Source organism: Callorhinus ursinus, unplaced genomic scaffold, assembly GCF_003265705.2.
Source record: "Callorhinus ursinus isolate GAN/ISIS: 27379988/994484 unplaced genomic scaffold, GSC_fseal_2.0 scaffold39, whole genome shotgun sequence".
NCBI classification, from domain to species: domain Eukaryota; kingdom Metazoa; phylum Chordata; class Mammalia; order Carnivora; family Otariidae; genus Callorhinus; species Callorhinus ursinus.
Window position 1 is genome coordinate 19,454,596 of NW_027397101.1, and position 15,964 is coordinate 19,470,559.

At 33.4% G+C, this 15,964-nt stretch overlaps 1 protein-coding gene across 7 annotated transcripts in view; it reads left to right on the plus strand.

Annotated features, from left to right (window-relative positions):
• CNTLN (centlein) overlaps window positions 1-15,964 on the plus strand; it is a 294,410-nt gene that overhangs the window by 195,516 nt on the left and 82,930 nt on the right. For all 7 annotated transcript variants that reach the window (XM_073880839.1, XM_073880843.1, XM_073880842.1 and 4 more), the window contains exons 13-14: window positions 5,265-5,365; window positions 11,310-11,398. In XM_073880839.1, the coding sequence (XP_073736940.1) occupies window positions 5,265-5,365; window positions 11,310-11,398 (190 nt within the window). The remainder of the gene's footprint in view (window positions 1-5,264; window positions 5,366-11,309; window positions 11,399-15,964) is intronic.

A 15,964-nucleotide genomic window follows, 5' to 3' on the forward strand; every position in this document is an offset into this window, starting at 1 on the left:
TACTCTCCATATTTTTCTTACATTTGAAATATTCTTTCTGTTTTCTTAAGTATGTACTCAAAGACCCAGTAAAGCCACTTCTAGATGAAAACACTAAAGAGATCTTACATATAGGCACATATGTTCACTATAGCATTGTCTATAATTATGAAAAATGGGAAACAAAAAGATAATATAACTGTATAGCTAAAAGTTCCAAGCACTTCAATTTAAAAGAAAACTATTTTAATTAGTGGAATACACCATATTCTCATACCATACACAAAAATCAATTCTAGATGACTACAGGTCTAAGTGTGAAGGGTTAAGTAATGGACCTTTTATTTATTTTATTTTTTATTTTTGGTGGGGAGGGACAGAGGGAGAGAGAGAATCTTAAGTAGGCTCCACATCCATCACAGGGCCCGATGTGGGGCTTGATCTCACAATCCTGAGATCATGACCTGAGTCAAAATGGAGAATTGGACACTTAACCAACTGAGCCATCAGGTGCCCCATGTTAAGTAATAGAGCTTCTAGATGAAAACAGGAGAATATCTCTTTGCCTAATAGAATATCTGTTTTAATAGAATATCTATTAGGCAAAGGTTTCTTAAAACAGATTAAATATAAACTAAAAATTGATAAACTGGGCTATATTAAAACCAAGAGCCTTTGTTTATGGAAAGATATTATTAAATGACTTAAAAGGCAACATTCAGAGTGAAAAAAGATATTTGCAGTATATGTGTCCACCAGAGGACTAGCATCCTGAATATCTGAAGAATTCCTATAAATAATTAAGTAAAGGACAGTCAACCCAATAGAAGAATGAGCAAAACACTTGAATAGATATATCATAAAAGAGCACATCCAAATGGCCATTGCACATATGAAAAGGTGCTCTACTCAATTTGTCTTCTTTTTCTAGTTTCTGTAATTGGGAGCTTCATAGTAGATCTTTTTTCTTTCCAATGTAAGCACTTTGTTAGCCCCTCACATTTTGAAATGTGTTGTTTTAATTTTTTGTAATTCAAACTATTTAATTCCTCTTGGAATCTATATCTAGAGAAAAAGGTTTGAAAGTTTTAAGTTGGGGATTTCTCAGACATCATTCTGGTATTGATTTCTAATTTAATTATATTCTGGGCACCGAAGATACTTCTCATGATTTAGATCTTTTTAATTTTGCTGAGAATTGTTTTATTGTCCAGCCTGTGGTTTTATCTTAGTGAAAGCTCCATGGCACTTGAAAACTGTTGTTGTGTGGAATGTTTTATAAATGTCTATTAGGTCAAGTTTTTTTCATAGTGCTTTTCAAATATTCTGTGTCCTGTTTTCCATTCACTTTCTCTATTGATTGCTAAGACAGGTGTGTTTAAAATCTCAGTTTAAACCATTTCCAGGTTTTTAAAAACACTGTTAGTACAGGTTTCAAAAGACTTGTTTATCCCTACTTGTTAGATGACTTTTTTGGATTCCTTGTTGAAGTTCCTGGTAATCAACAAAGATTCTCCTCTCACACCGGTCAGAATTCAAGGTCTCCCAATCCTGTGTAAACTCTGGGAATAGTTCCTTTATGGGCTCCAGTTGTTCTCTGCCTGCCTTGTTGAATTTGGTCCTATGTATATGCAACAAAGTATTTAACCATAGACTCAAAAGAATTCTTATGCAGATTTCTGTAGCTATTTCTTTTTATAGATCCCTCCTCTGGGAACTTTTTGTCACAAATTCCATCATTTCAGTCTTACCAAACTCATCTCTTTTCTTCATCTCAGAGAGGCCATCATGTTTTTCTTGGGACGCCTCTCCCTGTATCATGGTCTGGAGAGTGGCTCCTGGCAGAAATCTGGACCATCATTAGGGCCCTCTTTGTTAATTTCCTTTCTCTGAGGGATCACAGTTCTCTGCTGCCTGTTGTCCAGCATCTGAATACAATCATTTCATATAATTTGTCCAGTAAAAAGTAGATTTTGAATTGTGGTCCTTCAGAGTGTCAGAAACATCAGAATAGGTGGGCAGTAAATCAGTCAGTGATAGCCAATGTTCATCCTGCTCAAGGGTGTCCACTCTGACAGCCCCTCCTCCACACATCTGTTAGGATGTGGTTTGTTGGTGCTTAGTTTGACTCAAGAACAGTTGGTTCCTAATATTTATATATACTTATTACAAGTTCTTTCAAGATAAAACAAAACAAAACAAAACAAACTGTAAGTATAAAATACCTCTAAATAAGCAAGAAATAACATTTCCAGCAATCGTAGCCCTGTGTTCTGCTACGTTAGTGATCTGAAAGCCAAGGAAAACTAAGTTGAGAAGAGCCACCTCTGTTTTTCTCTTTGTTGGGGCCATCTCATTTCAGAATGTTCCATGTTCTTAGCTAAACAAAGCAGTAACCTAATCCAAACTTAATTGCTCTGTGGATGGGTGTATGTGTGTGCGTGTGTGTTTGCTCCTCCCATCAATCTGTAACCTACCTGAGAAACTGCAGATATAATCATAGAATCCTAATTTTTTAGATCCTTATGTATGTGTATTTATGTTTATATTAAAAAATACAAGTATACACATCAAACTATAAATATCAGTTTTTCAAGAAATAATCTGAGTGAGGAAAAGCAGAGACTACTTGTTTTTTAATATTTATATAAAGTATAAATATAAAATATATTTCTTAATATATAAATGTATAATTGAATAATTTTTATAAAGTAAAATATATTATAAAATATATATTTTTATATTGTTGAATACGTAACAGTTTAGAGCTGCTGTATCTTCCTAGTAAATCATTCCTTTGATCATTATGTAATGACCATCTATCTTTAATACTGTTTTTTTCTTATTGTATATTTTATTTTTTATCCTCCTTTAAAAAAATCCTTCTCTTGGACGCCTGGGTGGTTCAGTCACTAAGCGTCTGCCTTCGGCTCAGGTTGTGATCCGGGGTCCTGGGATCGAGCCCTGCATCGGGCTCCCTGCTCAGCGGGAAGCCTGCTTCTCCCTCTCCCTCTCCCCCTGCTTGTGTTCGTGCTCTCGCTATCTCGTCTCTGTCAAATAAATAAATAAAATCTTTAAAAAAAAATCCTTCTCTTGCCTTAGATTGAGTACATTTTGTTAATTTCTTTTTTTTGACCTCTTCTGATTTGTAAATTTTATATTTGTTTTCCATTCTTTAAATGCTTTTTCTTGAAATTGTACATCACTTATTTGACAAACTAAGGTTCATCAGCACCTTTATCCTCTCCAACAATACAGGGTTCTTAAAATACTGTAACTCTGATCCTTTCCTTGATCTTATATCATTTTATTGTTCAGAAATTTAGTTCTACCGTATTCTGTCTCTCCCTTCATTTGGATATTGTTATATCTACTTTACATGATAAATGTTGGTTTACTTCCGTGTACATATTTACAGATGTCTTTTCATCATCACTGACTATTTTGTTTCCTATGTTGATTTTGAGGCGTTTTTTTCAACCTAAAATATATTCTTTAATAATTCTTTCATCTAAGATCTATGAATAGTAAACCTTTGAACGTTGAAGATATTACTTATTTTTCTTCTCACCTTTCTTGTTGCTGTGAGAAGTCTTCTGTCACTCCAAAGCTCTTTAGTTGTTAAGTAACATCTCTTCTCAGTATGGTTGCTTTTAAGATTGCCTCTTTGTCGGTGGGGTCCTACAGTTTCCCTCTGTTTCTAACTGTGAATATAGTTTTATTTACTCTGTTTGCAATTTTACTCTCTTAATCTATTAATTTACATTTTTCATCAGCTCTCAGTTTTCAGCCATTTTATATAAAAATTTTTATTTATTTATTTAAGGGAGAGAATGTGCGCGCAAGTGGAGGGAAGAGCAGACAGGGAGGGGGAGAGAGAATCCCAAGCAGGTTCCATGCTCAGTGTGGACCCCCTACACAGGGCTTGATCTCACAACCTGAGAGCATGACCTGAGCAGAAATCAACCCAGGCACCCCTCTCTTTGAATAATTTCTAAGATGCTTTTTGGGCTTCTCATTTAAATGCACTTTATATATTGTTAGTCTTTTCCTGCCTTTTATTTCTTAGTGTTGTCTTTAATTTCACCAGTTTTCATTAGCTTTGTTTATGTGCTATTTAACACGTTTGTTGAGTTTTCAATCTGTTATGTTTTTAAAAATATGTTTTGTCCCCTTTTTTCTTTTTTTCAACATTTTTAAAACTCTGTATAAAAACTCATTTTGAATTGTTCTGTTGTTTCTATTTCCCTATTGTGCCTTCTCTCATTTTGGGCAGGGGGTGATATGTAGACTCATTCGTGGCTTTGAACTTATTCATACAATTATTCTTACTTGCAAATTTAACTTCTTTTGAGTTTTATTTTGTGATGCTCTTTCTCCTATCCCTTCTCTCAGTTGTGGAAGCCTATCTGTAATGGGTGATTGTGTCTGCCTGAACTCTCCAGTGGACACTGGCCATGAACCAGTTTTTACATTACTGTCAATTCTTTAGATCTCTGCAAATGTATATGGCTTGATTTTGAAACCAGTTAATATAGGCTTGCCTCTTTTTAATGAAACTCCAGCCAGATAAACTGAAATATTTGTGTCAAACTCAGCAAATTTTTGTCTCCCATCTTGCCACAGTTAGCCCAGTTTTGTCTCTCAGCCATGGAGGGCCTGGGGCATAAACTTCCATCCCCATTCAAGTCTGAAGGTCTGAGGTCTCCATGGGCGGTATTTGAGCCACTCTGTCATTGTGGTAGTTCAATTCCATTTTACTAGTAGGGGTTCTTTGTCTTTTCTTGGCATCTAGAAATGTACTCTTTTTGCTTTCGGTATATGTATTAACATTTTATCATGATTTTTACATGGTATATCTGTATGTTAAGAAGTGGTTGGGTTGGGGTGCCTGACTGGCAGTCAGTATAGCATGTAACTCTTGATCTTGGGGCTCTAAGTGCGAGCCCCACAGTGGTTGTAGAGATTACTTAAAAATAAAATCTTAGAAAAAAAGTGGTTGGGTAACTCAATACATTATTTTTTTTTATCATATAGTCTATGTTTTAAGTATTTAACATGTTTACTTAGATAAATTTAAATATCACTTAGGACATTTTACTTCCCAGATTCTCATTAAAATTCAATTTTAATTGTTAGGATTTGTTAATAGTGATATATTTTTCTTTTATTTTACTACTGTCTAATTCATATTTTGTTAAATATCTTTACTACCTTCATCTGTTGCTACATTATTCCTTAACTTATACATTTTAAATAATCATTTATTGTGTTAATTTTCATAGGATGACTCTTCAAGAAGAATTGGATAAACTTAAAGTACGTATATCTGTTGATAAGAGAACAATACAAGAATTGAATACATGTTTGGCTGAGAAGAGAGAAGGTACTTTTTTTGTGAGACTAAATATTTATTATAGGCATTTTAAAATCTAGTTCTTGATGTTTTATTTTCAATTTCTTGTAAGACTCTTATCCTTGTTCCCCCTCTTTCTACTGCTTTACTTAGTGGTAATGTGATTAACATTTTTACCTTACATGAGAAAATCAAATAGAACACCTAAAAGTCAGCTTTATAATTCATTAAAAATTCTAAAGAGATATTTGATAAGGAGAAAAGATGTTTGTTTTTCGATTCATCGATAAAGTTTTACTAGTTATGTTTGTTCAAAGTTCTAGAAATTATATGGTTATTGTACTCAATATCAATAATTCATTTATATTTTTGTTTGATATTACATTTTTCTGGCACTCATTTAGTTCTCATCTATTGTCCTGGAATCAAAATCATAGAGTTAGAAGGAAACTTGGAGATCTGCAAATCTGCCACCTTCCTGACCACTAGCCTAAAACTGTTTAGTAAAAGGAATGTATCTGTAATTGAAGGGTTATTCCTTTGTTAAAATCAAGATAACTGTATTTACTATAGGACTTCAATCCATACTGTAATACCTCCTTAGACAAAAGTAAGGTTAATAGGACAGAATTTCTCCTTATTTAACTTCACTATAGCATCATTGTTACCACTGTACTTTTTAGGTATTGACAATTTATAATTAATAATTAACTTAATAATTTATACTTAACAAGTTTTCATATACCACTCACCTGCCTATTGTCCCAATTACTGTTGTTGTTCCAGTTGCTCTTAGTTAGGTCACTGGTGACTTGTCAAAGCCAGTGTTTGAAATCATCTCTTTTACACCACTGATTTATATCATATTTCAAGCTTACTCCTTCATTGGCTTCTGAAACATTGGTTTTCCTTTGTTTTAACTATGCTTGCCTCTATCTTCTGTTTCTTCCAGTGGAACTTCCTTCCATTTATTCCTTAACTATTGGGGTTCTCTAAGATTTTATCCTTGGTTTACTTTTCAAGAATAATAACTTTACTGTTCCTGGAAAAATTACACATACTTATGAATATTCAAGCAATAAGAAAGAACAAAAAAAGACAAAGAAAAACATCCTGATTCACAAACACTTAAAAATCAAAATTTCAATCTTAAATAATTATCAAATCAAACACCTCTTAATACTTAAAAAGAAAGAAGCCTAGTTAGATAAATTGTGGAAAAAGAAAACCATAATGTATGCTATTTTTAAAAAGGATATTTACATATGATTTTGTTTGGCACCAACCAAATAAAAAGAAATGGGTGTAAACATGAAAGAACTGTTGAACTTTCGGTAACTGTCTCATTACTTCAATAAATATTGATTTCTAAAACTTCCCTCTAAGATTAAAAAGAAAGGTTCTAAAAACATTGAAGACGGAACTACTTTGTATTTTTAGAAGTATGTATTTCAGTTTCAGGGCATATTAAAAATTAATTCCTTGCCATTCAAGATGAAAATAACAGTTGTTTTTAAAAAAAACATTTTATTTTGTTTCCCTCACATCTTGAGTCTTGTTCATTAAATAACCTTTTAATTTTATCAAAGTCTATAACTTAATATATTGCAACAATGATTTCCTCAGTTTTAAAGTCTTAATTTTTATATACAAAGGACTCAGTACTCATCACATTTTTTAAAGTCATAGCCTTTCTATTCACGAGTTCTTTATTTTGATTTATTTTTTGGTTAGCCAGATATAACTGAAATTATGTTTTTTTTTTCAAGAAGAAATAAAAATAGCTATATTTGTAAGAACTTAGATGTTTAAAAATATGTTTCAATAGTCTTTTTAGTCAATGAATAAATTGGCTGGGTATAATTTTATCATTTTACACTTTTTTTCTCCTCAAAACTTTCTAGATGCTACTCATTTTTAGAATGGAAGGTTGCTATAGAGATATATTATGGAGAGGTGTCTGGTTTTCCTTCCCCCACCCCATACCTCACTCCTTTCTTTGAATGTGACTTGCTTTTGCTCTGTTAATTTTTAGTTTTTCAACTTGATGTTCCAAAATTTAAATAGAATATGCCTTGATATAGTATGTTCTAAATCATATTTTGGATTATCCATGTAATTTGTTATTTGTCAATTAAGATCTTCCTGTGTTACAAGGAAACGTATTTTTGCATATTCCTTTTTTTTTTTATACTCTAATTCAAGGATATCAGTTGTCTTTATGTTTGGTTACTTCCCCCCCCTCTCCCCCGGCCAGGGGGATCCTGAGCCCTTGACTATAACTGCCTTCGGGAACCACAGTCCATTGGCCATGTACCAGGTCTGGTTGGGGAGGACAGCTTTCCCTCATGGGGCATGCCAGGTAAAGCATGTAATACCTATGATCAGGCCTGAAAAATCAATGATAGGATTAAGTTTGGAGTAAGAATCCTCAATTTTTACCACAAATGCATGAGTATGTTCATAAAAACACTGTTTATGGTATTCTTCATTGAAAGCTGAAGGCCTGTTTATTAATAAAAGAGCAAAACAAATGTGAAAACTCACAAACAACAGCAAGCATATTTTTTTTTTCTTTTTGTATGCGGGTATGTGGATTGGCTGAAGCAGTTCTCCTTGCTGTGGGTCATCTGGTCCAGCTCTTTTTCAGGCTACAAGTAGAGTTTACTTCAGCTCCATGTGTCTGTTTCTTGGCTACAAAGGGACAAGTATAAACATACAGAGCCTCTTAAGCCTAGATTTGAAACTGGTGTATCGTAACTTCTATCTACTTTCTTTGGCTAAAATAAGTCATTTTATCAAATACAGCTGGCACCGATTCATATGTCTTATCTGTATGAGTTTCTATGGAAGGTTGGGGTATATTTCAGACTTGTTAGGCCCTCACCCTTAAATTTTCTAGAAGTCCTTTTGTCCAGCTGAAAGTATCTACTAAGCATCACATTACTTTCAGAGATTGTTAGGAACAGGCATGACAGTCACACCCAGTGGCCAGGTCTTAATGTCAATATCTTGGATTTGGCCCTTCCTGCCAGAGTGTCAGTGGTTGCTCCTTTGATATGGTGAGAAACACTTTCATTTCCAACCCTGAAAGTACTGGAACATATGTACTTCCATATGCCTGTGGCTGCTCCTTTCTGAGCTCAGTTTTTCCTCTAGAACCTAGTCAGTAGCAGCCAGTAACAATCAACTCACTCTACACTGGAACTTCCTCACTCATTGTTACAAATTTATCGGCTGCATTTTTTGTCTTCCATGTTATGTCAGATGGCAGTTTGCCACTACATAACATGGGTCACCATTTTCTCAGCTCCTGGAGCATTCTTTGGCACCCACCACCCGGTCCCAAAATCAATGCCACATAATTTAGGTTTTTATTATAGCAGCATTCACCTATCGTTATCAACTTCTGTCCCTGACGGCTTTTGCTACCGTATAAACAACCACAAAATTTCAAGGACTTGCAATAATACACATTATTTTTTTGTTGATGGTTTCTGCAGATCAGCTGGAGCAAATGTGCTTCAGGCTGTAGTTCTGTTGTTTGTCTGGAACATATTGGGCTCATATGATTCCACATGTCTTGGGCCCAGGCCCAGGCCCAGGGTGAAGGAGGCAGTGACTATCTGGGCATACTCTTTTCAAAGTAGATACTGGAAATTTCCATGGGAAGAGGAGAAATACCTGTTTTAGGTTTATAACAGGCACACTTTATCTATACCTACATTCCTTTGGTCAAAGCAACTCAGATGGCCAAGCTCAACATCAGTGGAGTGGGGATCTATACTCCACCCTTGAAGGTAGAGGAGAATGGAGTAAGCATTTGCTGACTAATAATCTACCATAGTGTGATATCAAAGTATAAACCAAAAGCATTTGCTGTTTTTCAGGTACCTACTGCTCAAAATAATTAGTATACCAAAGCATCATATTTTCGGGTGGCATATCCTGCAACCCCTCATAATGACAATAGATTTTTAAAAATAACTTGAGAAAATAGCTAAAAGAATCTACCAGGAAGGAAGCAAGTTGCAGAAGAATTTAATTTGTTTTTGTAATCTTAAGAGAATTAAGAGAAAAGAAAAACACAGAAGGAAGGATAAGTGTAAACAATTGTAAATAAGCAGTGTTAAAAGTTAAAAAGTGGACAGGGAAGAAACTCCTGGGAAAGATTATAAATCACAGTGAATTTTTATAGTAAAAATAAAAGTAAGGCATTTAAAACTAAAACATTAAAAATAAATCTCCCACAAGGTGAATCATGTGCTCACACATCCAGCATAGGACAAAAATAGAACTGCATATTTCTAACTAGGTCCTCTTGGTTCATTTCTCAAATCCTGAGATCCTTGAATGGGAGAAGAATCAAGGGGCAGAGTGGGTTCCTTGTTCCCCTCCACCACTTGGGCCTAGCTTTATTCTTTATTAAAACCTGTGAAGGTGAGAAACTGAAGTTTTCAACAGAAAACCACAGGGGGACACGGTCAACCCGTCCACCAGTGGACTTTGTACACACCCAGGAACACAAATCAGCAATCAAATTCATTTTTAAATCAGTCTTCGGCATTTATTTTATTGGAATTATTTTGCTCCTTTTAGCATTCTGTGCTCTTTGAGCAGAGAAATATTTTCTTCTTATTTTTAAGAGTAAACATTTCACTTAGAATGATAGCAGATATTTAAATGACTTGAACAGCTGAATTGTATTTGCATATTATTTCTATATTGCTGAAAGAGTGTTGTAAATGAATTCAGCACCATGGTGTTAGGGGACTAGAAAAAGAAACTTGGGAACCAATAGATTATTACCAAGGTAAAGGTACCTATTCCCCAGGTGGCAAATTCTACCTATTTTAGCTTTTATTATCCTTAGGATAGTGTTCTATTTATTTCATGAGTACAGAAGTTTTAATTGGATATGTCATGTTTCAAAGACAAAAGAAATGCCTAATTCACTCTAACAAACTTGTTAGTCACTGTTTATACCAAGAGATTTCTACTCTACAGAGAATAATATTGTTTTCTTTTTCCTTTGTTGATAAATCAAAGTTTTACACTGACCTACAGCAGCCAAGCATACTTTAAAGCAAAATCACCTCAGTCTAACACAGATATGTATCCTTTTAGCTTTATGTATTCTTTTTTGCCCTTCTTTTGATTCTTTAAGAAATGTTGTCTCCTAAAAATAATTCAGAAAGAAAATATTAAATTTGTCACAATAATTTATTTGATTAGAAAACATTTATTTATAAGTTTAATGTATTTAAATTTTACTAGTATTAAATGAAATTTTATTGGTTTTTTTTTTCCTTTAATTTTGATACATTGCTTGTACATTTTTGCTTGGTTGAAAAGGTTTTGGTAGTCACAGGCATGGTCAGTATAGGAATTTTTGTAGGAACAATTTCACCTGTTACCTGGGTTTCTATGTGTTATAAAGTGACAGTTTTTCTGGAAATGTGATTTTTATGGTTTACTCTGCCCAGTACATGATCTTTTACCTGAAAAAAAGTGGTGGTAGGGGCTATTAAAGTTTGAATCCACCCTAATTCCATTAGTGTTTGCTTTGTTCAGCAATCACTCTGATCCTCCTGGCAGGGAACAAGATCCAGAGAACAAAACTAGTAGTGGCCGAATAGATAAGAAGGCTGCGAATTCTGCTTTTAAGGCAAAGGGGGAATAGTCTACAAAAGAATGAATATAGGAATAAAAGTATAGCATTGTTAACCTGAAGATCTGTTGTACCTTTGAAAATCTTACACTGGAAAAAAAAAAAAAAGACACTACAAAGGTACGTAATTATGTGATTGAAAATCTTGGAAAAGGTCACCATTTAGTTCCCAGCCAAATACTCGACAGTAAAATAGACTAGATTATTCACAGTTGAGAAACTGAGAACCCTCCTCCTTAAAATGACAGGCCAATGTTTCAGCAGTATATGAGGTACCATAATACGTTATTTATTCTCTCCCAGAACAACTGTGTCGATGCGGTGAAGATGATGGGGTCAAGAGTACTCCAGAGAAGAATGGGAAAGAAATGTCGGAGCAGACATTGCAGAAGGTAGTCTAATCTTTAAGATATTGAGCTGAGGAAGTTAAATCTGAATTTTAACATAAAGGATTATATTTTAAAACGAGGGCTCATGAACTTAAACCTTGTGTGAATCCTTAATTTAAATTCATAATTCAAAATCATTCGCTTGCCAAAATGGGTTAAAAAAAAAAAATTAGTGTTAGTGAAATAAATGTGGAAACACTTGTGCTTCTGTTGACATAGATTAAAAATATCTTCAAGATGAAATGAAGAGCATGACAATGGAAATTATAAAAATTTATACTGTATGTGCTTATTAGTTATAACTTAGCAGTTTAACTTTAAAATGGGACATGATGAGACTCTTTGCTTCAAAAAGCATATAGATTTGCAATATGTGAACTATTAAAACTGAGCATAGTTTTAGCTTCAGTGAAGTAAAATGGTAATATGTTTATAATTTAATAAAAATATACATGACTCATCTCATTTTAGATAGAAATTTATGCCCATATAATTTAGGATCGCTCTCCCTGTTTTAACAGAACCACTCATATAAACCCTGCAGTCACTTTACATCATGCCTATAATTAATAATAAAATTTCTTTAAAAATATTAACATCTGTCTTTATAATTTTACTTAATTCATATTTTTATATATAAATACATTCTTACCATGATCCATTAAGTTGGCTTGGTTGCATTTTAGCACTTGTTATTCTTATAAAGAAAATATTTTTTAAGGTATATCCTATGACTGGTTGTCATTTGCTACACTGGATACTTAGATAAAGCTGGAAATACACAAATATATAAACAAAAATATTAATATGGCTACTTATATTTCTCACATCTGTGACTTGACTTATAGGAAATCTAGTGACTTACAACAGATGATGTGATCACTTCTACTTCTAACACTTGCCATATGTCAAGTAACAAAGGCTGTCATCTCATTACTACTGAAAAACACATATCAGGTTAACACAATAACATACAGAACAAGAAATGCTCACATTCCTTTATCTTAAGGTAAAATGAGTAATTGAAATAATACATGCATTATCAGCTGGAATGTCAAACAGTTTGCACTAGCTTATCTTCTTTGATTCAGAGCAATATTTTTGTTTGCTGGGGTTTCTATAATTTTTCTCTCTATGGCTATATATATATATATATATATACATACATATATATATATATACTGTCCTACTACCTACTACGTTCTTAGGGTAGAAACCCTAAAGAAATCCATTCTTTCATTCCAGCTGCCATAAATGGCTACTACCATAGTGGATCCAGAAATCCATTTTAAGTCCTGAAAAGCCAAGAGGAATTATTTGCATTGGACCATAACTAATTTGTCACTCATCCAGTGCAGTTGGACGAGTCATGATTTAACCTTTTTTAGTTGGGTTTCCTGATTTTAAAAGGATGTATTGTAAAACTCATTCAAAATAGGTTTAAAAGATAGCAACAGCATGAAAACAGTATTTGTTTACATAGTAGAAATAAAACACATAAAATTATTTTTTTAATAATGGATCAGCATTTCTCACTGTTATGGCATGAATTGAATCCCCCCCACCCAAATTTATTATGCCAAAGTCCTAATTCCCAGTATCTCAGAATGTGACTGTATTTGGAGATGAGGTCTTCAAAGAGTTCATTAAGTTAAAATGAGATTGTTGGGGTTTAAACTACCCACTCTGTGGTATTTTCTTATGGCAGCCCTAGCAGAGTATTACACTTTACAAAGTCAGGTGTTTTATTTCAATTTTGAAAGGAGTCATCTTTTTTGGTAAATTATTTAAATGATCAGTACTGGAGGAAAAGTATGCACTTGAGTTGATTTACAGACAAACCAAATGCCTTTAACAAATCCCTAGACTTTCCTTCTCAAATATATATTGAAATTTCCCTTTTTGTTTCTGGAGGCTTAACATCAGTTTAACAGTAATTTTTAAGAGTATACCTTGAATGACATTTTAATATATGCTATGGGCTTTCCTTTTCTCAAGTCTTTAGAAGTAGTGTCTCTGGGGGTGCCTGGGTGGCTCAGTCGGTTGAGCATCTGCATTCAGTTCAGGTCATGATCTCAGGGTCCTGGGCTTGAGCCCAGAATCCTGTTCTCTGCTCAGCGGGGAGTCTGTTTCTCCCTGTCACTCTCCCTCTGTGCTCGCTTGCTCTCTCTCTCTTCAATAAATAAATAAAATCTTAAAAAAAAAAAAGTAGTGTCTCTGTTTTGTTATTTGTCCTCCATTTTTAAACTTAAATGCAAATAATTTTGACCAGTTTTTATGATTAAACATGGATTCACATTAGGCAGTTAACAGACTTAAACATTTTAAATGTAAAATGACTTTAAAAAGGCATTTTTCCAGTGGTACATAAAATTTCCATGAGTTGCACCCAAACTTAAATGGATTTTAGCCAAAAGAAAAAGATAATGCTAATTTCCAGAATTGAAATCTCATATTCAAGATGTTTGTTACATTTGTTCATAACATGTTGATTTAATGGCTAATTCAGCAGTATTTAGTGCAAGTAATTCTATTCCATCTCAAGTAATTTTATTAAGTAGCTGTTGTGATTAATAATAATAGAGACAATAATGATGATGGTGATGGTGATGATAAACTGTTTAGACCTGACTGTCTACCAGGAACTGTGGTATATGATCATATTTAATAATAATAATCTGCAAGACTGTTCCCATTTCACAAATGAGGAAACTTTAAAATAAGTTAAAATAAGTTAAATGTTTTACCAGGTTAAGGTAACTTGAGCCAGAAGTAAGATAGAGACCAGAACCAACTTTAATTTCCCCAAGACCACACTGTTTCTTAATATTTTTATATCACCACTGTCAAAATTAATTTAAAAGAAAGAGGTGTAATTGCTTATTTGCACAAAATAAATTTTAAAAAATACAGTCTATTCTACTTACTCCATCATGGAATCTAACATGCAAAAATATTTTAAAATATATATATGAAAAGTATACTGTTGTTTGCAGTGATTAAAACCACTAAGAAACTGAGGAGATTGTAAAAAAGTGATATTCCTTATTTTGTAGTATTTTTTACTAAATAGAGAATAAAATTTGGCATAGAATGATTTTGAAAAAGTAAACGGTTTTCAGTCAGAGTTCACGTGTTCTTGAACACTCTATTTTTTGTCACATTATCCAGCTCTTCAATAAAGTATTTGCACTGTAGAGGAACAATAGAATTTCTCTTGCAAAAATACACAGAGGTCTGCAATAATCTGGTACAAACTCTTTCATATACCTCTATTCCAGGTCAAGAGTGAGCCCTATAAAGACATAGGTCTAACAGTAGGTGACTATATCATACTATGGAATCGCACATTTAAATTAGATGAGATTCTTAATATTTTTGTTGGGAAATATCCATGTCCTGAAACAGGATAACCGATTGGTGAAGTCTACTGAATTAAATGAAGGAGGTTGACCTCACAAGAAGAATAGAGGGTGCAGAAGGTTAGGTAAATCAGAAATGACTGAAAATTATGTTTGGGAAACAACTTAGATATTCACCACCATAACTAAGTCCAGTCAACTGGAAAGCAATAAGAATATGCGTAAGTTTCATCTTGTAGATTTCTGGAATATTTTAAGTTATTGGTTGTCAATACATCAAGTATGTTTCTCCTTTGAAGAATTGTTTTAAAAGTAAAAATGAGTCCATAAAGTGTTCCAGTCATTTAGGTTTCTTGCTTGACCCCAGTTCTTTGTTCATTTCCATGTGTACTGGGGTAACTCTTCCCCATATGGCTTGTAGAATAGTGTGAGGGGCACAGAATCTTGAATTTGAATCCCATTTCAAAGCAGGAAATGTTTACCTCTCTGCATTATTTAAGTTTTCAGAGCCTCTGTTTCCTCCTCTGGGAAGATAATTATTGGCTCTACTTCCTTCACATGGTTTTGAGATGATCAGAAGAGATCATGTTTATGAAACCATCTTGTAAATTGTAAACTGTACTTTCCAAACAATGGTGATTATTTATTTTTCAAGATTTCAACTGAAATTAACTCCTTGAAATTTTCATACTCATGGCTTAGAATTAATTGCTCTGTCCTTTTTGCCCAGCCTTATGGCACTTAGATCCTATCCTTTATCAGATTTATTTATGCAAGTGCCTTTCTTTCCAAATAGTTTTTGAAATTTCTTAAGGTCAGAAATTGTGTGTTTTCATTTCTATGTCCTGCAATGTGGACAATGTTTATTGAATTAAATGAACACAATTTTGGAATAATTATAATTTTAAGCTGTTAGAGTTTTTTTCAGTAAATGTTTATTGTATAAACTAAGGACCTCATGATTACTAAAGTTACACTTTTCTAATTTAGAATAAAGCAGCTTTGGTAGAGTATATTTTATATAGGTAATCATTTTTTCATATGATAGTTCGATGTTGAAGAAAATTGTTATTTTATTAATGAAGTTTCTCTGTGTATCTGTTTTTAGACTTTTTGTATAAATTGCTTTTCTCTGAAAATATTTTTCACAATAAATAGACTCTATAGCCAAAGCACTTATCTCAGAAAACTCTGCAAAGTTTATTAG